At 42.2% G+C, this 23,889-nt stretch overlaps 2 protein-coding genes and 1 long non-coding RNA gene across 6 annotated transcripts in view; 1 reads left to right on the forward strand and 2 right to left on the reverse strand.

Moving 5' to 3' along the window:
* The window catches only part of Nckap5l (NCK associated protein 5 like), a 38,114-nt gene extending 36,041 nt beyond the window's left edge, over window positions 1-2,073 (reverse strand). For all 4 annotated transcript variants that reach the window (XM_013159397.3, XM_005006480.4, XM_005006479.3 and 1 more), the window contains exon 1: window positions 1,934-2,073. In XM_013159397.3, coding sequence (XP_013014851.1) covers window positions 1,934-1,984 — 51 coding nt within the window. In that variant the 5' untranslated portion in view covers window positions 1,985-2,073. The remainder of the gene's footprint in view (window positions 1-1,933) is intronic.
* An 18-nt stretch (window positions 2,074-2,091) lies between these two features.
* Window positions 2,092-18,708, forward strand: LOC134477301 (uncharacterized). The gene is made up of 2 exons (XR_010049270.1): window positions 2,092-2,266; window positions 17,580-18,708. It is a non-coding gene; the product is annotated as an uncharacterized LOC134477301 (long non-coding RNA).
* Bcdin3d (BCDIN3 domain containing RNA methyltransferase) lies at window positions 15,155-23,063 on the reverse strand. Its single transcript, XM_003475795.5, has 2 exons — window positions 22,784-23,063; window positions 15,155-18,173 (listed from the first exon to the last, which is right to left on the reverse strand). Exons 1-2 carry the CDS (start codon window positions 23,018-23,020, stop codon window positions 17,532-17,534), a joined length of 879 nt encoding a protein of 292 aa, XP_003475843.1. The 5' UTR covers window positions 23,021-23,063; the 3' UTR covers window positions 15,155-17,531.
* Between the last annotated feature and the right edge of the window lie 826 nt (window positions 23,064-23,889).

The raw sequence follows: 23,889 nt of genomic DNA on the forward strand, positions 1-23,889 counted from the left end.
TGTCTGTTTAATTTTTTTCTGAAACAGGGTCTTGCTATGTAGTTCAGGCTAGTCTCAAACTCATGGTTATAATCCTGCCTCAGCCTCCCAAGTGCTTCGATTACAGAAATATGCCACCACCTCCAGCTCCAGCCAAGATGTCTCCAGAGGCCTTGATGGGTAGGTCGAACCCAGGCTAGCAGGATTCAAATCCAAAGGGGCTAGGAGTGTGAACAATGACTATTTTTTTGGAGTCTGCTTCTCTAATCTCAAGCAACTGTAACAGCCACTTAGCTCTCTAAATGGAGCCACCCTGCCAGAGGACCTATCTACCAGTGGAACCTTCCAATATCAAAAAGTAAAAGGGTATTTTAGACCTTTCTAGCCCCACTGCTAAGTTTTAAAGGTGAAAGCCTCAGAGAGGCAAATTGTCTTTGGCCAAGGTCACAGAGCACTGTAGGGGAAGCAGGGCCAAGGTTCTAACTGCATAGGTTACCTGCCTGTAAGGAAGGGCCTGGTTCCCCCGCAGACCATAACATCACCTCTCCTCGGAGGTATGAGCTGGAGGAGAATGTTGAAGGGTTGAAGCCACATGACACATAGACCAAATTTTGGAAACAAATTTGAACTATATAGCAATACCCTCTTCAGATAGGAAGCCATGGTTTCTCTAGATTAAGAACTCAGTGATCCCAGTTTGTTCTTACACCTGTGCGTGTAGGAGAGATGCCAATTTGAGAAGTGAATTTTGTTGTTCTTCTGGCCACACAAGGAGTCTAAGGGAGCCAACTGGCATGATATCTGCAGGATAAAGTCTGCAAGGATGGTTTACATTCATTTCCCCCCAAAGTACTGACCACACAATAGTTAAGATATTGTCCCCCTCTCCACTGTCCCCCAAGCAGTGTCCCTGGCCTCAGCCTTCCATTACTTCCTCTGAGGGACAAGCTTGCTTAGGCCGAGGACCCATGGGGGAGGGGTGAAGCGGCGGGGGGGGGGGGACGGGGTGCCTCCACTGCCCCCTGGAACCTCAGGAAGGCAGGCCTTTAAGACGCGCCTGCTGGGCAGACTCAGCTGATCAAGAACTAAGCTGCCTGGAAAATCAGACCTGTGTGAGGTGAGCGCTCTCTGTGCTTTTGGGGCAGTGCCAAGACTGAAGAGACTGAGGGACTTTGGGTCTAGCATAAAGAAAGAGAAGGTGGGGTGCGACAGCCGCTTTCCCAGACGGGCTAAAGCAGGGGAGTGTCGGGCACAGATAGATTCTCTGCATTCTTCTGGCACCGCAGTCAGGACACAGAGCCTTTTCCGCAGGCGCTGCCGGGTCCCCATTCCCTGCCCAACCCTCTTTAGCACGCAGACGGCCAGGCTTCCTCCGCCTTCCCGCAGTCCCTTAAAGCCTCTGAAGGGATGTTCCCCGAGACTTGGTCTCTCCGCCTCTCCCCGCCTCCCCCACGCCCTACCGCCCCAGGCCACGGGGACTGAAGGAGTGAGAGCGCGGCCCCAGGCTCGTTTCCGCGCCTGCGCTTGGGGGACAGGCTCCCCAACCCTGCCCAGCTCGGCGGCACCGGTCGGTGGGACCCGGGTGGGGTGGGGTGCGCAGCTGGGACAAGGTCAGTGCTTTCAAAGAGGGAGGGAGGCCGGCCACCGGAACATCCCCCAGTCCCGAAAGTTTCCCTTCCGGGGCTATGGAGTGTGCGCGAGGATGGCGCAGGGGGCGGGAGGGGGTAGGGTGGGGTGGACTGAGTCGCAGCCAGACCCGGGGGACAGTGCGGAGAGAGGGAAGGAGGGAGGGAGGGGCAGGCGATGAGGTACGGGCAGGAAGCCGTGACGCCCCCTCGGACCCAAGGCTGCCAGGAGAGCCTCACCCTCTACATTGCCCAGCCCCCCGGCCGGAGCTTACAGAGCTCCCCACCACATCACCGCGCGTTAAATCTCAAGCAGGCCTGGAACTCACGGAAATCAGGTGTTGAGGAGGACTAGAGCAAGCCGAATCTGCCGGGTCCATGGCCGCGGGTCAGAGGCGGGGGGCAAAGAAAGGGGGGTGCCAGAGCCGCCGCTTGATGTCAAGGCTTTAAAGGGGCCAGTAAGCCCCGCCCCTCACCGAGACCCCGCCTCCCTCCTCCAGCACAGCCAATCTTCATGCACACTGGCTGTACGCTCCTCCCAGCTCCCTCCAGATGTTCCCAGGACAAGAGCTAAGTCTGCCCGGCCCGCGCGCGCCGCTTCCGCCCGTGTGGGGAGGGCTTCCCTTCCCCCACTGGAGAAACAATCTCCGCAGCCCGACCTGGTAAATCTTACCAATGCCCTGGACAGGGATGCCGGGCTGGGCCAAAGGGAGAGGGTGTGGAACGGGGGCGTCCAGAACAGTGAAAACTAAGTAGGAAATGCGCGGGCCCACGGACATGCGCGTCTGCTTCTGTGGGGCTGGGCGTGCACGTGTATATGTGGTTGTGAGCGTTGGTGTTTGTAATTTGCCTTCCTGCCTACGTGTTGAGTGTAAATCCATGGGAAGAGGTTTCAGTGCCTCCTTGGCCGTGAACGCTGCTGCCTTTTCCCACCACGATCAGGTCTTCCCAGTAATCTGGAGAACTGGGCGCTAGGAACAGCTTGCTGGAAAGCAGTGTTGATCTTTTTTTTTCCAATTCATTGGTTTAAGAGAGGAGAAGGCAGTACAGAAAAATAATGTAGCATTTGGCCAGTTGCTGTCTCTGGAGGGACGAGTTCGAACCACCTACAGTAAAGAAGAAACAAAACAACTCAACCTAGGCCCCTGCAAAGACTTCTGAGCTTCCTTTAATACTATTCTTAGTGGTCTTTAAACATCAGTTAGTCGGAATACATTATAATCTTCACAAACCAAATTGTACTAATTGGCCCAGATATGCAGGTTCTGAACTAGGTTCTGCAGGGAAATACAACCGTGTCTCGAGACACTGTCTGCTTATTTTATTAAATTGCATCTCTGGTAAGTATGCAGAGGAAGGATGTGACTTAAAGCATTCCAGTAAAGGAACATAAAAACTGAGGAAACATTGGATGCTCATATTGGTTAGGATTACGAGTTCCTCTCTGAAAGAAGCTTCTTATTTAAAGTGGGATTTAGGTGGGATGTGGAGCAACAGGTTCCAGCATGGAGGCGGAGGCAGAAGGATTGCTGGGAATTCAAGGCCATCCTGGGCTCCATAGTGAGTTAAAGACCAGTCTGAATTACATATTTCAAAAAAGGACTGGGGATTTAGCTCAGCAGCGTGAGTGCCTGCCTGGCAAGTGCGTGGTCATGAGTTGGATCCCTGGTGCCAAAAAAGGAAAAAAAAAAAAAAAACCCTAACATACATCAGAAGAAAAAAAAAAGTATTTGAAGAGATTTGAGTAGCATCCAGGGAGGATAAGGTGAGAAGACAGCAGATACTCAGAAAAGAGTAAATTATCAATATAGGTCAGTGTTCAGGTTATATTGGTAGGTTGGAAAGTGACAAGTTAGTCCAGGAGGTTTTGTATGGAATCAGATGAGAAAATAGTCATTTTGGTTTCTTGAGCCCGGGGTAACTTGATAAAAACAGTGTCTGAGGTCAATTGTTGGAGCCTAAAAGATGACATGGTATTTATTCTTGTCAGTGCTCAAAAAAAATTTTTTTTTGCCTGGTACAGAATGAACTCAGAGCCTTCACACTTGCGTTTTTGTTATTGGAGGCAGTGTCTTGCTAAGTTGTCCAGATTGGGCTTGAACTTGGTTCTTCCTGCCTCAGCCTGTGTGCTTCTATGCCCAGTTCATTTTTTGCTTTAAGTAAAATTTTTATTTTTGTCTTTTTCTTTTTTATTGGTACCAGGGATTGAACTCACGACCACACACTTGCAAGGCAGGTGCTTATGCTGCTGAGCTAAATCTCCAGGCCCTTTAAATAAAATTTTTAACAAAAAATTACACTATTATCTCTGGCTTAGTAATCTATTTTTTTTGTGTGTGTGTGTGTGTGTGGGTACTGGGAATCAAACGCTGGACCTCGAACTTGCCAGGCAGGTGCTATGCTATATCCCTGGCCCAGTAATGTTTTTAATTACTGTGTAATATGCTAATACATGGGGGCTGGGGATTTAGCTCAACAGCATAAGCACCTGCCTTGCAAGCAGGCAGTCGTGAGTTCGATCCCTGGTACCGATAAAAAGTTTTAAAAAAAATGCTAATACATGACTGTATTACCACTCATTTACTCATTCTCCAGGTGATAGACATTTGGGTGTTCCCCGTTTGTTTTAAAAAAATTATTCTGGGTCAAGGATATAGCTCAGTGGCACAACTGTCTGCCTAGCAAGTACAAGGTCATGAGTTTGATCCCTGGTACCAAAAAGATGGGATCTCACTATGTATTCCAGGCCAGCTTTGAACTATATAGCCCAGGTTGGCCTTGAACTTATGGCAGTCCTGTTGCCTGAGCCTGCTGAGTGTTGGGAATATAGGCATATGCCACCAAACCTGGCTGGGGTTATTATGAATAAAATTGCTATAGACATTCTTTTGGAAATCTTTTTATGAACATGTATTTCACCTTATTTTTTGATGATATATAATGGCATCTTTGGAGCCTTATAGCATTGACTCTTACTTAGTCATCCAACATTTTATTAAATAGGGATCAGTGGGCTAGTCCTACGATTATAACAGGAACTGGACACGGTCTTTTCTAAGCCTTTAAGAGAAAAACCTTAATTCTGCCAGGCATTTATAACGATTTTTGGGTGTTTGCAAACAACTTAATTTTTGGAAGCAAACGAAACACTTAGATGATGCCTGCTTTTCATTCAGATGTATGCCCTTGTTTAATAAACACAGCTTGAACATCTGCACTTGTTGGAGGAAGTAACTCCCCTCCCTACTTATACGCTTTCACACACTTGATAGTTTAGGTGTTCAAATTTTGCAGATTCTCTATGCTTCAAAAACTTCATTCTGAAAATCTTCCTTCCGACACCATCTGGAACTTGTTATGAGTTGCTGGGTCTGACTTCTTGCTGTACACAGTGCTGGCAGTGGGATCTGAAGGGAGGACTGAGACCCCTGGGATCTAGGAAAGGGTTTTTAAAGTATTTATGGAGACAGAATCCTGCCACAGCCTTCTGAGTGGCTGGAATAAAGACCTAACCACCCTAGCCTCTCCTGAAATCTCGGAGTAGTGTAGAACCTCCTGGGTCCTCCTGGAGTCCCTCCTGGGTCTGAGTCTGTGTCTCACTTGGATGGAAAGGGTCACGCCCAGGTGGGAGGAAGCTGGGCCTTCTCACTGTCAGTGCCTGCGGTGCCAGAGAGGAGTGTGAGAGAGAGCTGGACAGACTGCTTTCTGTAGCAGGGGTCAGTGACCTTTGAGGATGTGACTGAACTTCACCCCGGAGTACTTTGCTAAAGTCTTCCCAGAAGAATCTACAGAACTGTGCTGTGGCAGACCTTGAACCTGTCTCTGTAAGTCAAAAATGGCAATACCCAACCATTAAGATAAGTACAAAAATCTCAGCAGAAATCTAAGATGTCAAGTGCTACAGAGATTCTTTGAACATAGAGAAAGTAGACAACATAGAGAAATGTTCAACAAGACTCCAGATTATAAACAAAAACCTTCTAGGGTAAAATGATGTAAAACCCACATGTGCAGAGAAATGGCCAGCAATTTTTCATTGTTTCTGAGGGGCATCATAATTAATCATGGACACAGGCCATCTGAGTATCAGAAATGTATGGAGAGATCTCATGAATGTAAAAAATGTGATAAAGCTTTTAGTGGTGTTATGACTTTCAAAATTAGGAAAAGACTCATGTTGGAGAGAAACCTTATGCATGTATGCAGTGTGGGAAAACCTTTACTTGTTCCACCTATCAAAGAGGACATGCACAAGTTCACACTGGAGAAAAACTATATATACCAGCAATGCGGGAAATCCTTCCAGGGAAAGAATTGACACCAGAGAAAAACCTTTTGTATGTAAGCACTGGCAAACGCCTTCATTTGTGCCAGTACTCTCTGAATACATGAAACAAACCACAATGGAGAGAAACCTTACGTGTGTGAGCTATGTGGGAAAGCTTTCTGAGAGTAGGGAAGAGTGCTGAGGCATGGAAATACAGTGGGGACAGACTGTGTATGAGGAATGTGGGAGAGTCTTCAAGAGCTTTGGTTACTTGCAAAATCATATAAGGACACATGCTCATCAGAAACCTTAAATATAGAAAGTGGAATCCGAGAACCACCATAGTCCACCTGAGAATGCCTTGAGGGGGTGCATCCTGTTAGGGGAGATTACAGGAAAGCCTTTAGCATCTGGGTTCCATTCACAAGTTTGAAGGAACACAGTATGGAGAAAAACATCATTAGCAGAAGAGATGTGCAGAAATCTTTAATTGCCCATATGTAAGAATGTACACTGGATTGAAACCCTGTCGATGAGAAATATACTAGAAAGATACCAGTTGTAACAGTTGCAGTGTTCTATAAAAGTTCCACCCTCTCGAAAGCCTGGGAAGGTAAGTAGTATAAACAGCATAATGCCACACCTAATCTGAAGGAAATCTAAAATTTGTTATCAATAATATATTCGTCATTGGCTTTCTTTTTGGGTGAAGAATATTTGATCCAGTCAATAAATAAAATTGGAATTATTCTACTGTCAAAAACAAAAACGGAAATCTAGCTTAGCAGCAAAAGCACCTGCTTGGCAAACACGAGGTCCTGAGTTCAATTTCCAGAATCAAAAAATAAACAATTAAAAACCCAAACCAAACAAAACCCCAAAAAAGCTTCATTTTCAGTGACAGGGAGTAAAAGATTAGTTACTTTGATTGCTCCTTAATTCCTTTGTCTTCCATGAGGCTTAAAACACTTTCATTCTCAGTGTTGTTATTCACTTATTATTTTTAGTTTGTAAAAATATTCATTAAGTAATGCAAGATATTCAACAAAATGAATTTAATGAATCATCTAAAAGTTACAAGCATACTTTAAAAATATGAAACTAGGGGCTGGAGGCTTAGCTCAGCGGCATAAGCCCCTACCTTGGAAGCAGGCAGTCATGAGTTCGATCCCTGGTACCAATAAAAAGGAAAAAGACAAAAAAAAAAAAAAAAAAAAAAGAAAAGAAACTAAAATATGAAAATGGTTAGGCAAATTGGCAGAACATCCTTAAATTGTTCCCAAAGCAGCACAATTTTATACAATACCTATTAAAGCTCAAAATTTTCCAGATGATTGAAATGGTTATGCCATAAGTGCATGTGAGAGATGATTTTAAAACCCAGTGTATGTTACATGAAAGTAAAAGTATAGCAGTGAAAGACACATTACTATTAATCCCCCCTCACTTCTAACACATTTATCCCATCTTTCTTGTTATTCACTTATTATTAAAGACTAGAATTCCCAAGTTGGTTTTCCACCTGTATTATATACTAATCAAATATTGGCCTTTCCTCAAATCTTTACAAAATGAGTTAAGTCTCGTAGGTGTCTGGAGCTGTAAGCTGTGTAATGAACCAGTTTAGTTGGATGGTCTAACTGCTGGATGATGTCAGAGAACCACCCCCTCACTGCTCACATCAGCAGTTTGGGGTACCTGGGTTCAAGTGCTGTGTGGTAATTCATTCAGTGTTGGGGCACTCTGCTCCTTAGGGGTTGACACAGCTATTTAGCCATTGTGTTACACTGGCTGATAAACTAGCCCAAGTTTAGCATGCCTTTTTATCAGGTGTCCGGCTGGCAAATGGTCTGTCAAAACATTTTAATCTGGCTCTTCTCTAGGCTGTATTGACTCCCAAACATAATCTTGATGTTCTTCCTGCTTGGCAAGAGGAAGAAAGGAACTGATTAGCCTCGCCAATTTAGCAAGATCCTGTCTCAGAATAAAACAATAGAAAGGGTTGGGATATAATTCAATGCCCTTGGGTTCAGTTCCTAGTTGGGGGGAGGCTGGTTAGTATTTAGTGCATTTACTAAATAGGAATAGACCTTTGTTGCCACTGCTGCTTAATTCTACATGGGACAGTCATGTTCTTTAGTTTCTGTTAGCACTACCAGGAATGTGCTTTGAAACCTGTTACCTGGCATAGATAGAACGGATCTGCTCAGGTCTTTAAGCCCCTTTTTTTCTTCATGCCTTTATTCAACAATATTTTTATTAAGCCTTTACTGTGTGGCAGTTACTATGCATACAGAATTAGGTAAGTAGTAATTAAATTCATATAGGGTGAAACATGAATTGAAATTGGAAAGGTAAACTGCAAAGATCATACTTTTTCCTAAAAGCAACCGATGCCTTTGAACTGTTTTAAGCAGGGTGTGACACAATCAGATTTGCAGTTTAGAAAGATCACTGTATTTCCTGTGTGGAGAACAAACAGCAGGATTGAAATCAAAGAAACCACACAGGAAGTTTTTATAGTAATTGAGGAGAAAAATGAGAAATGAAGTGATCTGGACTGAAAACATGGTAGAGGTGATGTGCAGAAGGTAGTGTCAAGAAATAAGCGCAGTAGACCCAACAGACCTTGGCATCATAAGCAGAAGGAAGCAAGAAAACTAAACTGAGACCTGGGCAAGATCACCGACTGAAACCAAAAACACTGGAGAACAGGAGGTTTGGGAGATATGTTTACCTCCAACTAAGAGATCAGAGCTTCTAAACTGTTGTACCTCAGGAAGAGGTTATAGATGTGCTCTATATTGATCTTCTGGTTTCCTAGGTTATCCCAGTCTCCTGGAAACAGAGCAGTCTTGTTGATGGTGGATTGCATCATTCAGTGTAGAAAACCCCATCATTTTCTATGGTCAGGAGTGGTGGTACACACCTGTAATCCTAGCACTTGGGAGACTGAGGCAGGAGGATCACTATGAGTCTCAAAAAACAAAAGCTAAACCAAAACAACCCCCTCATTTCTATGTGTGTCATACTGTAGAAAATGCAGGGAAGCAATTTTGGGGGAAGTACTCTGGTAGGTTGCTGGATAAATCTGAAGTTCAGAAAGAGGATACATACTGAACCAATTTTGTTTTGCTTTGAAGGCAGGGTCTCACTGTAGTGCAGGCTGGCCTTGAACTTGCTTATATAGCCCAGGGTAGCCTCAAACTATTTCAACCTCCTGACAGCTGAGATTACAGGTGTGTGTCACCATGCCTGGCTGTTCTTTTTTTTTTTTTTTTTTTTTTTTGAGAGGGGGTCTTGCTATGCAGTTCAGGCTGACCTTGAGTTCACTTTGTAGCCCAGGCTGGTCTCGAACTGGCAACAATCCTCCCATCTCAGCCTCCCGAGTGCTAGGATTACAGGTGTGAGCCACCAAGCCCGGCTCAATGCCTGGCTGTTCTAAAGAGATTTGTGAGTCATCAAAACACGGGATACTGGAAGCCATGGAATGGAAAAATTCATGCAAAGAGAGAAGAGCTGGAATAGAACACCAAGGAACACCAACATTAGATAGGGATCTCCACAGGCTGGGGATTTAGCTCAGGGGCATAAGTACCTGCCTGGCAAAAGCAAGGTCGTGAGTTTGATCCCTGGTACCTAAATAAATGTTCAGAGAGCGATCTCCAGGCAAATTGGATAGTGCTGGCACCAGGGCCCAAGAAAGGTTAAAAAAAAAACCAACAAAGGAAAGATTTGTATTGGTGAATAAATAATAAAATTGAAGTCTTAACAGACTTTTTAAAAAAAAGAGCATATAGTTTCCACTGTTGCTGAGGTCAAGTTGAATCAAGACAGAGATGTCCTTGCTGACTAGTGCCATGTTTACGGGAGACACTGGCAAAACTAGAATTTTTTTTTTTTTTTTTTTTGAGACAAAGTCTCCACGCAGTTCAGACTAGCCATGAGTGCACTATGTAGCCCAGGCTGGCCTTGAACTGGAGGAGCTCCTCCTGCTTCAGCCTACTTCTGGGATTATAGGCATGAACACTGAGAAAGAAGACCAGAGTAAGCATAGAGACAAGATGTGTTTAAAATTCTTCAGGAATTTTGGCTATGTTGTGAGGGGAAAAATAGGCAGCTTGATAGGTGGGGCAGTAGAGGACTAGTTATTTTAGGAAGTTTTTTTTTTAAACAAGGTAATAGGAAATCAACAATGGTTACCATAATGCCTCTTGTTGTCTTCAAAAGTAGCTGCCCATACCTTCAGACACAGTAAAATCAAACAAAACATAAACAGAATAGAACCAATAAAAACAAAACAATGAATGCAATACAGGACTTCAAAACAAGAGAATAGTAAATCCCAAATGGCTACTATAATATATCTTGTCATCTTTGAAATAGCTGCCTATGCCATCAGATACAACAAAATCAAACAAGACAAAACAGAAGAAAAACCAACCAAACAAAACAATGAGAATGATACAGGATTTCAAAACAAGATAATAGGAAATTAACAATGGCCACCACTTCAGAAGATTCCCTAGATGCTACAGTGTGTATTGTGATCCTCTGATCAGACTACCAGGCTTCAGGCCTGCAAAGTCAGTGAAACACTAAACACTGCAAGCATTAAATTATATTTTACCTCAATAACTATCATCGCAGTCAGCCTTTCTTTGGATCAGCTAGGGTGGGAGACATAGGTTCTTGATTCCCTGCCCATGGCCGGAAAGGGCTGGCATCTGGCTCTTCACCAGTCAGCCTGCACATGGTGCTGGCTCCCAGGACTTAGCCTCTCAACTTCTTGTTCTTTTCCCCCACATCCCATGAATCTTTAGGAAGTTATTTTTATTTTTTTGGTACCAGGGATTGAACTCATGACTTTGCGCTTGCCAGGCAGGCACTTATACCACTAAGCTAAATCCTTGGCCCAGGAAGTTATTTTTACATTTGTTTTTTTTTTTTTTTTTTTTTTGGTCTTTTTCATTTTTATCGGTACCAGGGATCGAACTCACGACTGCCTGATTGCAAGGCAGGCACTTATGCCGCTGAGCTAAATCCCCAGCACACGGAAGTTATTTTTAGATACTACTTAATTAAAATTATTTACAAATAGTTCTTAAAAAGTGGTGTATATGGGGCTGGGGATTTAGCTCAGTGGCATAAGCACCTGCCTTGCAAGCGTGTGGTCATGAGTTCAATCCCCGGTACCGATAAAAACAAAACAAAACAAGTGGTGTGTATGATTAAAAATCAGCACAAAAAGGAAAATCAGGTGATGTACTCCTGTATTTCCAGCACTTAGGAAGCTGAGGCAAGGAGAATCTGTTTGAGGCCAGCCTGGGCTGCAAAGTAAGTTCAAGGCCAGCTTGAACTGCATAATGAAATCTTGTCTCAAAAAAGAAAAAGAAAGAAAAAAAAAGCATCAAAGCAATTATTTGCTGTAGTTCCCTGCTCAGCAATGAGTCTTTGTCACCTTTTTTTTTGTGTGTGTCTTTTTCTTTTCTTTTTTTTTTTTTTTTAATCGGTACCAGGGATCGAATCATGACTGCTGCTTGCAAGGTAGGCGCTTGTATGCCGCTGAGCTAAATCCCCAGCCCCTTTTTTCACCTTTTGACTGATTCTTCCATATGACTAAATATGCTTACATCAGTACTTTTTTTCCTTTTTGTTGTTTTACTCCTATGTGTATATGTTTTTTAAAATGTACTAAAGCAGGACCTTACCAGGCATAGTGTTTGGTCTTAAAATGTTGGAGACTTTTCCTTATTAGCATATATAGATCTTCTTTGTTCTTTCCATAGTAATCCATTTGCAGCTATCCCCACCTTGTTTTCTATTGATGTGCACTTAGGTGGTTTTCAGATTTCCACTTTTACCAACTAAATGTAATGGATTAATACTGCACATATATCCTTGCATATGTGTGTGCGTATATCTGCAGATAAACCTCTAACGATGAAATTCCTGGGAATGTACGATATATGTTTTTATAGATACTGACAAATTGCCTTCCAAAATGGTCATACCAATTCACTATTTTTTTTTTTTTAAGATAAAACATTTTATTCAAGAACTGTTGCAACAGGGCCAGTGATTTAGCTCAGTGGTACAGGGGCCTGTCTGTCAAGCATGAGGTCCCGAGTTTGATTCCCAGTGGTACCCCACCCCTCCAAAAAACCATTACAATAGAGGAAAACAGAACTAAGTGTAGATCTAGGTTCTATTCTGAATACAAGGACAAGTGGAAATTTATTGTCAGCAGAGGAAATACTAGACTAAGAAGAGGATTCAGGCTAAAGTGATTCGTTAGATTCTTGCTGAGAAGATTTTTATATATTTTCATCATCACTGTTTAAAAAACCTGTGACCATGTATAGTTCTAAATGATGAAAAAAACTTTTTTGAGGCAAAGTCTCATTGTAGTTCAGGCTGGTCTTGAACTTGCGGCAATTCTTTAGCCTTGTTTATTGTTTTTATTTCTATGTGTAATTAAAAAGATTGAGAGCTGGGTGTATAGCTCAGTGGCACAATCTCCTGCCTGGCAACTGTAAGGTCCTGAGTTTGCTCCCCAGTACCAAAAAACAACAAAAAAGTTGAACAAGTTTTCAGGTGCTTATCTGCCATTATTTTCTGCAAATGTCTTTTCTGATACTTTTGAGAATTATAATAAAATTAGTTCGTCATGTACACTGCAAATAGTTTTCCTAGTTTGTAAAGCAACTGTGTTGGACATTTCTTTCTTTTTTTTTGCCATAGTCAAATTTATTGATTTTTCTCCTTATGGCTTTTAGGTTTTATTTGTAAAGCACTTCAATTTTAAAATTGCTTTTATACTCTAATATGTTTATGGTTTTTTCTTTACTTAAAAATATTTCACCCAAAATCCAATTAAGCAGCAAAATCACTATTACTTCCTGTCCAGGGTGACAGCCACAACCTGTACCAGCTCATTCTGCCTTTCTGAATGTGCAGACACCCAGGCCTATGTGTCCTTTTCTCCAGAGAATGCTTTCTCTCTTGTCCATAATTCTACAAGCTATTTTCCTTGCAGATAAATTCAAATCTCACTACAGTCTTCCATGCCAATGTAGCCGTAGACTTTTCCTTCTCTAAAGCTCATATGATCACTTATCTTGTATAAGCCTCTCCTTTTCTCAGTTTTAACCTATTTGCTAATTAACGGGATCTACTCTTTAGAAACCTGGGGTTATTTAATAGTTTCTTTCCTAGTGCTGTAGTAGCTAAAAGCATGCAAAGTATATGAAAGGACTTGGACATAGTACTTTTCTTGGTGCTCTGGGGATTAAACCCATGGCCTTACATTGAGCTACATCACCAGCCCTTTTTATCATTACTTTTACATTTTGAAACAGGTCTTCCTGAGCTGCTGACTTGGAACTTGTCACCCTCCTGCCTCAACCTCCCAAGTAGCTGGTATTACAAGTATGTGCCACTGAGCCTGGCCACTATTCTTCCTTTCTTCATTTGTTGAGGTGGTTTTGAGAACTGAACACCATCACTACATTGCAAGCTCTTTTTAAGCTGCCTTGGAACTTAGGATCTTCATGCTTTAGATTCCCAAGTAGCTAGGATTACAGACAGGCATATAGCACTTGACTCACAATACTTCTTAATTTGCCATGAAATTGTATGTACTAGCCACATGCAGCTAATGACCATCAGGAGTCTAGCTGGTCCAATGGAGATGTGCTGTAAAGTATAAAATACATATCACAGCTATTTTGAAGAAAACAAGACATTATGACAGTCATTTCTGATTTAGTATCATTTTGCTTTGAAGTCCTACCATGCTTTTGTTCTTTTCATTGGTTCTATCATGTTGTATCTTATTGGATTTTAATGTGCATGATAGTATAAACAAATTTTTTTATGGAAAATGAGATAATATAGTACCCATAGTTCATTTTCGGTTATTTGGTTCTTAATGCGCTGTAATACTTTTATTCTCTTGAATGGTTTTGTACTATTTTGTTGTTTGATACTACTGTATGTGAAGGTATGCTCAATTATTTCAAAGAAAGAGACATTATGGTAACTACTGTTAATATCAGGTTGTCTTGTGGTGAAGTACTGTGTTGCTTAGATTGTTTGGTTCTGATCTCCTTTGTTCTGTCCTATTTTGTCTAAATCTCTTTAAAAAAAAAAAAAAAAAAAAAAAGTCTGGGCTGGGAGTATAGCTAAGCAGCACAAGTGCCTGCCTGGCAGGCACAAGGTCCTGAATTCAATTCCTGATACAGAAACAAAAAGTTAAGTCTATCCAAGGTCACTTTCTAGTTTTTAATACATCAAGAAGGCTCATCATTGCTTGGTGTGGATGCCTAAGACAGGATGACTTATGGATAAATAAGATCTTAATACACAAATGAACTGGACCCTAATTCTTTCCCTGCAACCATGTAATTTATAATTTTTTTGTTTCAGAACAAAACATGTTGTTCAAATTTCTGACTGCCCTTGATGTAGAAAGACTAATGGGAAAAATATGATGGGTTATTTCAAATCATCAGATGGGAAAGATACCTTTTAAAAGTATTAAAATAAATGTTCCTACTGTATATTTAAAATTTAAAAAAAAAAAAAAAAAAGATGATCTTTTCTTACAGCCAAAGTTATCCTTACCATCTCCAGGGCTCTCAGAGGCCACTATGCAATCACTGTCTTCTTGGTAAAGGGTCATCTTTATGAGCACTAATTACACATTTTCTTCTAAACTGCTGTAGACTTGAGATACAATGGTTTCTTCCAACAGGTCAGATAACTGCTCAGTCAACAGAATGTTACTAGAGAATAGGTCAGGTTTAGATGCTAAAGCATCTCCCAAACCTTTTGGTGGTTCAGGTTTTCTCAGCTAGGCATGGTGGCACACACATGTAATCCCAGCACTTGGGAGGTTGGGGCAGGATTATTACAAGTTCGAGACCAACCTGGGCTACAAAGTGAGCTCAAGGCCAGCTTGAACTGCATATTGAAACCCTGTCACAAACAAACACACACAGGTTTCCTCAGTTAACCATGCAGACAGCCTCTGCATATGTCTTTTGATCACTGGGGCCTGTTTTGTTTTGTTGGGTCTGACCAGGTAGTCCAGGCTTGAACTCATGGTGATCCTTCTGCCTTAGCCTCCGGAGTGCTGGGATTCCAGGTGTGCACAACACCCAGCAATCTGGGACCATTATCTGCCATCGAGTGTTTGGGACAGATGTCATTTAACGTTGTAAGCCAGTCTTCTTGCATTCAGCATTCCTGTATCACAACAAATCATGAGAAGAGTCAGTGGTTTAAAACAGCACAAGTTTATTCTCTCACAGCGCTGGAGACAGAAATCTAAAATCAAGGTATTAGCAGAGTTGTATTTCTTTCTGCTATGTAAGATATTGTTCATAGCTTCCAGAGATGGGTACGTAGACATCTTGGGGTCCATTACTCAGCCTACCACATCCCCATCCATATACATTTCCTTGCCCCTCCTTGGCAAAGGTAATAGGCTGGAGAACCCAGCAGGGAAACAAGGCTGCAAAGTGTTTCTAAAGCGAGGTATTTAGAGGATGGGTAAATTCATCTCTGTAATCACTAGAGATCACTCTGAGACCATTAAAAACTGGCTTTATCTCCTCCATACCTCTTCCTCTCAACATTGGTTCCTTTCAAATGCTGTTGTGATGAAGCTCGACTCCTTATTACTTCCTCAGTCTAAAACACAAATTGTTAGAGCAATAAGTTTTGGGTTTTTTCTTTTTTTTTTTTTTTGTCTTTTTTTGAGATGGGGTCTCACTACGCAGTTCAGGCTGGCCTTGAGCTCACTTTGTAGCCCAGGCTGGTCTCGAACTTGCAACGATCCTCCCGCCTCAGCCTCCCGAGTGCTGGGATTACAGGAGTGAGCCACCACACCTGGCTAAGATGCATGTTTTCTGTGAGATTCTTTTTTCTCTCGTAAGTCTTTGGCCTCACAGACATAAATATCTGCAGCATGCTTACAAAGTATCAGAAGATAATAGCTTATTTTAACACTACATTCTGCAAAATGCCTAATCTCACTTGGGCACAGGAAAATAAATTATTTCAGCTGTTCATGAGTAAACTGGCTACAAGGTACGGAATAGATTGGCAGTAGTGGCTTAACACAGAAACCAGCTACATGGATGGAACGAATGGAACTTATTGAGAGAATTTGGTAGATTTGTAACTATTTCAGTATGGGGAACATGAAGGAAGAACCAACACAGGGAATGATGATTAAAATCATTATTATTATTGTTGTTTTGAGATAAGGTTTCGCTATGCAGTTCAGGCTGGCCTCGAACTCACAGCAATCCCCTGCCTTGGCTTTCCAAGTGCTGGGATTACAGGTGTGCGCCACCACACCTGGCTAACACAGGTATTTTAGCTTGAGTAACCTAATGAATGCCGCCAACTGAGATAGTAATAGTTTGGGAAGAGGACAATGAATTTGCTTTTGGGATATGTTGAATTTGAGACGCATAAGAACTATTTAGGAGGATTATAAGGCAGGAAAAATATTAGTCTGGAATTATGGACCAAGGCTACCAATATATTTAGGAGTGTTAGTATGTAAGTATTAAAGACATTAGAGTGGAAGAACTCACCCCAGGAAAAATATGTAGAAGCCTAGATAGAACCAAAAAACCCCCAAGGATTCAAAGTGTTACCTATTTCTACTTATGTCAGAATCTTGAGGTAACTGTTAAAAACAGAATTCTCATTATGAATGTAATTAATACCATAGAACTGTACACAAAATTGTTAGAATGGTTTTAGGTTACCTTTTACCATATTAGAATGCAACAAAATAGGTTCCTAAGCCTCATTCCTGACTGATCACCACCTTGGGGTCATAATTTAAGGCTTTTAAACATCTTTTAAATGTTAGTGCATGTATCTTTTCTAGTATCGCTAAGTGCTATGTCCAGCCTGGCACGTTAAGAGGCTTGACATGCTCTAGAAAGATAAGATGCTTTTCCTACTAACCACTTTCTTTCTTCATTTCAGACTGGACTAAAATGGACTGGTTTGTTCTATGAGGTTTTGCCCAAAGGCAGGCCCAGAAAGTTTGGAAAATACCTGGGGAAACAAGATCAGATATAAGGATCCCAGGGAACAGACACGTTCCAAAGTTAGCCTTATCCTCAGAGTATCTCCCCAAGCGCCAGGTATGGTGGTACATGCCTGTAATTCCAGCACTTGGGAGACTGAGGCAAGAGGATTGTTGGGAGTTTGAGGACAGCCTGGGCCACACAGTGAGTTCAAGATCAGACTATGCTACTGTCTCAAAAATAAAAATAAATAACTCTCAAAGGTTGGAGATGTGGTTCAACAGTAAAGCACTTGTTTAGCATGCACATAGTGAGTTCCAATCCTCAGCACCACAAAACAGATGAGCCTGGGATTAAGAGTGCCATGCTCTACCAACTGAGCTAGCTGGGCTACCCAGCATGACAAAACAGTTCATTCTCCTCAGGGATTGTCCCAAACAATGGGTACTAGATATTGATTCTTTCTGTTGCATGCCTTGGGTATTTTGCCAAAAGTTTCTGTGAGGTCTTGAAGGTGTCTGACTGTTGCAAAACAGTGAACATAATTCTCAGTATAAAGCCATCTTAATTTTTCTTTCCTGGTTTTCCTGCCCTATCATCTCACTGTCTCCAGAATCTTAATCTGTTCCTTTCTTTCTCTTCTGTCAGTAACTCAGGGATTGGATGAGTCTCTACGGTATTTTTTGCCCTGAAGAGCAGGAGGCTTCGGTCCCAACTAGTATTGCCAAAGCAGCATACTAATTCCATGCCATGATCCTGGGTCAAGATCTGTACAATCTGATTGGCCATGTCACCTCGGATGGCAAGTGAGCGGAAGTGGTCAAAATCATGGAGTCCCAGCTTTCGGAGACGTCTTGCAGCTGCCCGGTAACACTTCCAAGGCTGAGGCTCCACAAGGAGGTAGCGGCAGAGAGAGGAAAGATGGGCTAAGAATTCCCACAAGCCTTGGTCCCCATGATTCAGATGAATCCACATAGTTACTGACATGCAGAAACCAATGTCAAAAACTAAACATCCAAATTGGCTTAAGAAAGAGCTCAAGAGAACCTTCCGGGTCCTTTGATTCATGAAGTCCAGGGTGATAAAGGTCAAGGCATCAGGAAAAGGACATTCTTTTTCAGCTCGTTCCACCAGGACTGGATCTATGTCACAGCAGAGGAAACGCAGTTCTCTGGAGGCATCTGAGCAGGTCTCCCCGTCATCTAGGGAAAGGAAGTGTTTGTATAGAGCCACACTCAGATCCTAGAGGAATCCAAAAGAGCTCTGTCATTGCAGTTCTCAACCAGTGAATGGAAGCGAAAGCTATCTCAGCTTCTCTAAGTCTGCCACTTCACCTTTGACTTTATAGGATGTGAACTCCTAAACTATAAGCAGAGGGAGATTCTCGGCGCCCTCCAGGGGCCACAGGCTATAATGCATCATCCCTACATTTCCCAGACTCAGCAAAGATGCCTCTGACACTATTTTCCTATGTAAGTAATATTCTGGTAAATTCATCCTTTTCTGGATACCTAAGGCCCAAGGAAGAGGGAAAGGGATCCAGAAGCATGATAAGTATCCCTCAACAGGTAGGTGAGGAATTTTACACCTTCACCATATGAAAACCTGTTTCTCAGCCTGTGTTTGGGAAAGTCTGTATTCCAAAAAGTTTTCAATCAGCTACCATTCTATTGCTTTCAATTTTATTATCTTATATTTTACCAACTCCTTCTGAGACATTCTCTACTTCTGTAGCTATTGCTCATAAGGGCCACTGGTTAAATTCTTTCTAGCCAAATCCAATGATTTGTGATTTTCTTCATTTTAGCATCCTTTTAACTCTTAACAGTCGCCATCTACTTTTCCTTTGATTTCTTTGACCACTAAAACTAACTTTTTAAGCCAGGGGCATGGTGGTGCACATCTGTAATCCCAACACTCAGGAGGCTGAGACAGGATTGTTTCGAGTTTGAGGCTAGCCTGGGATACACAGCAAAACTTTGTCTCAATCAATCAATAATAAAAACAACAACAAACCCTAGTTTTATAATCTAGCACTTGGGAGGCTGAGGCAGGAGAATCACCACAAGTTGGTGTATACAGGGAGTTCAAGACTAGCCTGAACTACACAGTGAGACCCTGTTTCAAAACAAACAAACAAACAAACAAACGGGCCAAGGATACAGCTCAGTGGTATGGTACCTGCTTGGCAAGCACAAGGTCCTGAGTTCGATTCCCAGTGCCAAAAAAAAAACCAAACCTGAACCCAAACAAACACACAAAAAAACTAACTTAAATTTGTGTTGTTCTATAAGACATTTTCCATCTTCTTGTTCATTAATCTGCAACCTTTTGTGCAGGTAAGAAAAGCACCATGGAAACCACTTTGATATCTAATAATAGCAGTACAGACAAATGTAACATAGTCACGAAAATGGAATAGCGAATAGCAGTTTGAAATGAAAACTGCAACAACGAGGGCTGGAGATTTAGCTCAGCGGCATAAGTGCCTGCCTTGTAAGCAGGCAGTCCTGAGTTCGATCCCTGATACCGATAAATAGGAAAAAGACAAAAAAAAAAAAAAAAAAAAAAGAAAATTGCAACAACATGAATTATTGTAAACATATATTGCCGGTTTAAAAAAAGCTACAATAAGAAATATATTGCAAGCTTCCACTTATATGAAGTTTAAAATAGGTAAAATTAAATCACATTAAGAATAGAAAATAGTAAACTATTAAAAAAAAAAAAAAAGGCAGCAAACACTAAGGCTAGTTTTTACCTCTTCATGAAGAGGGGTTTTATGAACAGGAAAAGGTAAGAGAGGTTACTAAGATACTGAAAATGTTTTATTCTTGATCTAGACAGTGTTCACAAAATATCTGCTTTATAACAACTATGTCATAAAGTATATACGTATGCTTATGGATTTTTCTGTATGTTTAGAATAGGTAAAACAAACTATATTTTAAAAATTAAGATCCAGGGCTACTGACTCACTTGTCTAAGCCATATGATCAGCCCATGGAAAGACATGATATTCCTTCCTCATATTATACGAGGCTACTCAAATTGGGCATATAAATCATCTAGGTATCATCTTTAGTTCAGATGCTGATGTAGTAGATGGGGGTAAAGGTTAAGACTTGGCATTTCTAATGACATGCCAATTCATGACAATGTTGTAGTTAAAAGTCACACTGAGTTGCATGGCCCCATACTATGCAGTTTAATTTTCTCCCCATTTCTCCATTTATTTGTTTTTCTAGTGCTCTCTGATGTTAGGTGTGGCCCCACATTTAATTAGTCATTTCATCACATAGTCCTTCATCAACCACATCTGTTCATTCTTGAATCCTCAGTTTCCCAATCCTGGAGTCTCCTGGAAGTTTAAGACAGATTCAGGGGCTCAATTTAAGGGCTAAAAACACTCCTGTAATCCCAGCATTGGGATTATAAGGAAAATTAATGGAAGTTTTAGGCCAGCCTGAATTACTGTGAATAGTGAAACACTTTCTCAACAGAACAAAACAAAATATGGCACGTCTAAATAATGGAGTATTACAAAACTGTTAAAAAGATCTGTCAAGCTGGGTGTGGTAGTGGCACATCCCTGTAATTCCAGCACTCAGGAGGCTGAGTGAGGTGGATTACAGAGTTCAAAGCCAGCTTGGGCTACATAGTGAACTCAAGGCCAGCCTGAACTACATAGAAAGACCCTGTCTTTAAAAAGCATGTCATAGGGCTAGGGGTATAACTCAGTGGCAGAAAGTTTGGCTACCATGCTTAAGACCTTGGTTCAGTCCTCAGCATTATAAGAAAAACGTGACACAAATGTCTCCAATGAAATGAAAAGGTCCAAAATAATATGTTATTATTTGTGAAACTAAAGAGGGAATACTTACATACACATAAATGCTGGGCTGGGGATTTAGCCCAGCAATATGAGTGCCTGCCTGGCAAACACAAGGTCATGAGTTCGATACCCAGTAACAAAAAACAACAACAACAAAAAAATGATTCTTATGGAATATGTAATAAATGCTGGTAAACACATAGGATGAAAACCCAAGCAATTATAAACACTGGTGCCACTTTGGGACAAAGGAGGATATGGATGGGATAGAGACTTAATGAAACTAGTCATCCCTTGTTATCCATGGGTAACTGGTTTCAGGACTCTTGAAAATACCCAAGCAAGTTCAAATCTGTTGAACAAAAAGTTTTAGTATTTGCAAATAACCTATACATATTTAATGTGTGTTATCCCTAATTATAATACCCACCACAAAGTAAATGTTATGGAAATAATTCTGGCTGTACTGTTTAGGGACTAATGACAAGAAAAAGCTGGTACACATTCAGTACAGTCACATTTTTTTTTTCAAACATATAGTTGGTTGAACCTACAGATAAAGAACCCTAGAATATAGAAGGCCATATATGTATACACACATACCCATACATACATATATATGTTTGTATTTTGATATTTTTTGCTTTTCAGGTATAAATTTTTTCAATTGCAAAAATAGGAAGTTCCTTAAAATGTAAGTCACAGCAGTCACATGTAATCCCAGCACTCTGGGAGGCTAAAGAGGACTCCACATTTGAGCCCAGGCTGAGCAGCTTAGCAAAACCCTGTCTCAAAATAAAAAGTAACGCTGGCACATAGCTCAGTGTGAAGGCTCTGGAGTTCAATCCTCAATACCACCCCTCCAAAAAAAAAAAAAAAAAAAAAAAAAAAAAAAATAGCTTTTCCCTACTGATTTCCTGTATCACCACAGTGAAGAAATGTTTGCAGGGGACACCTGGATGCTCATCCATCTGCTAATTCCAGTCTTTTAATTGTGTGTACTCTTCTCTCCCTTATTAGCTGTGATCTCAAGATCTTCAATCCACCAACAAAATCTCTTCCGTTAAAGGCCACCAACACACTAAAATTCTTCATACTTCCTCCAGCTCCTATTCTGAAGTGATGAGTGTGAGCGCTTTGTGTGTGTGTGTGTGTGAAAGAGAGAGAGAGATCTTTGCACTGAGATATATCTCCAGGTTTTTGTTTTTAGTTTTCTGAGACAGGGCCTTGCTAAGTGGTGAAATTGCTCAGGCTGAGCTCAAACTTGTGATCCTCCTTGGTCAGCCTCTCAGAATTCTGGAATTACAGGCAAGTTCCCCGAGGCCCCAGACTAATGAGAACTTTTTGAAGCATTTACAAACATAAAACTGCCAGTTCCCCTAGGAAATCTTGTGGCTACAAATAGGTGAGAAACATCCTCTTTATTTTGCATTTGACTACCATCATTATATGCCTAAAAAATACTCTGTAGCAAAAAGAGTGCCAAAGCCTCCCTCCAGTATAATGTCACATTTTCTTTCTCATTCCTCTCCACTGTTCTCGGCTGTCCTGTCAGCGCCCTGCATTCTAAATACACACGCACTTGGTCCACGGTCCCCCCTGCACTATACATGGATGACACACATATATCTTAATTCCAGGTATGATTCTTGTCACCCCTGGCTCATCTCTCCCAGTAAAACCAACCCAACTTTGCGCTCCCAAACCCGGGTCCCCGAAGGTCGCCAAAGTGCCGGAAGTACAGATATGGTGGGCTTTCCCGCCCAGGATGTGTCCGAGAGGGCGGAAATTTGGAACAGTCCAGAAAGATTCTCCCTCAATAGTCCTAAGACAGATGTTAGTGTGAGATCCCTGTGGATAGGTACCCTAAGAGCAGCACAGGATTGGCCAACAGTACGCATTAAGCCCATTTTCGGCAACTTTTAATGGTGATACTACGCCCAGACTAGAACCACAGTGGATGTGTGGCCAGCCAACCTCTAGGCTCCTGGGTTGGGATCCCTCTCCCTCCACTCACCCCGGAGTTACACCCCACGTCGAGCCCCAAGATCGGCCTCGTCTCAGGACCATCGAGAGGGAAAAGCCGTCGAAGCAGCTCCGGGGGCAGGAGGCGGAGCCGCTGTTCCGGAGGGTAAAAGTGGGAATAATAAGGGAAATTTCCGAACGGAGCAGCCCCAGGTTCCAGAACTCTTCGATCCTCCTCTGCCTTGGCCTCCTCACCGCCCCCTTCAGCCAGTTTCGCCCCCGACGCCATTAGCTTGAGTCCCTCCTCTGGTTCCAGGCGGAAGCGGAAGCTGGGCACCTGGGGCAGTCGTGGCGCCAGCGCGCCTGCGCCCAATGAAAGCAGGGGTTGGGTAGCTGGAGTGCGGTGGGTGGGTGAGGGAAGCTTCTGACCCTGACTGTTTGCTTTGTATCCCGCGCTATACTGACCTGGAGGCAGGCTGCGTTATCTGGTTGAACCCTGGCCACACCTAGTAGGATTGGCGGTGTCAGGAGGCAGATACTGAGAGGTTAAGTGGTTTGCACACGCTCGGCTTGAAACTGGCTCCTTGACCAGAACAAGTATCTTGTTGGGAGCTTGGAAGACGGTTTAGGTCCCGCCCTTTTCCAAGTTGCCCAAAGTGGCACAGAGATGATTGTGTTACGATTTGGACGCAGGGGATTCGGCTCCAGATAGTGCTGGCAACATTATTATTCTTAGCCTGTAATTTTCTGTGCTTACCCTAATGCAGTGCACGAAGACACTCAACAAATATTCGTTGCGTGAAAATAGAGGATTTAAACAGCTAACTAAAACCAGGTCTGCTTGGGAAAAATTAAAATGGAAGAGAGAGAGATAACTAACCGAAAGAGACAATGTGGAATGGAGGTATGAAAGATGTGGGCTGAGCCAGAGAGATTAGAGGGAAAGAAACAAACAAAAACAACAAAACAAAAAAACCAAACTGGTAAGGAGAGAAACTGAGGAGTCAGTTTAGGCAGCACATTCAAGTTAGAAACCAGCATCCCCTGGCATCTAGTGCCGACGCCTCCCTACGTGACCGGCCCCTCTTAAAGGGACGTTTTGCTACTTAAGGCAAGCGATTTGCTAAACATATTAAGGACTAAAGCATGACTTGTAGA

Source organism: Cavia porcellus, unplaced genomic scaffold, assembly GCF_034190915.1.
Source record: "Cavia porcellus strain 051 isolate PalLab524CR breed Dunkin Hartley unplaced genomic scaffold, mCavPor4.1 scaffold_8, whole genome shotgun sequence".
NCBI classification, from domain to species: domain Eukaryota; kingdom Metazoa; phylum Chordata; class Mammalia; order Rodentia; family Caviidae; genus Cavia; species Cavia porcellus.

Coding starts and splice junctions, on each gene's coding strand:
- Bcdin3d (XM_003475795.5), bottom strand. CDS start 23,020: ATGGCGTCGGGGGCGAAACTGGCTGAAGGGGGCGGTGAGGAGGCCAAG. Junction 18,174..22,783: donor ACGTGGGGTGTAACTCCGGG/GTGAGTGGAGGG, acceptor GGATTCCTCTAG/GATCTGAGTGTGGCTCTATA.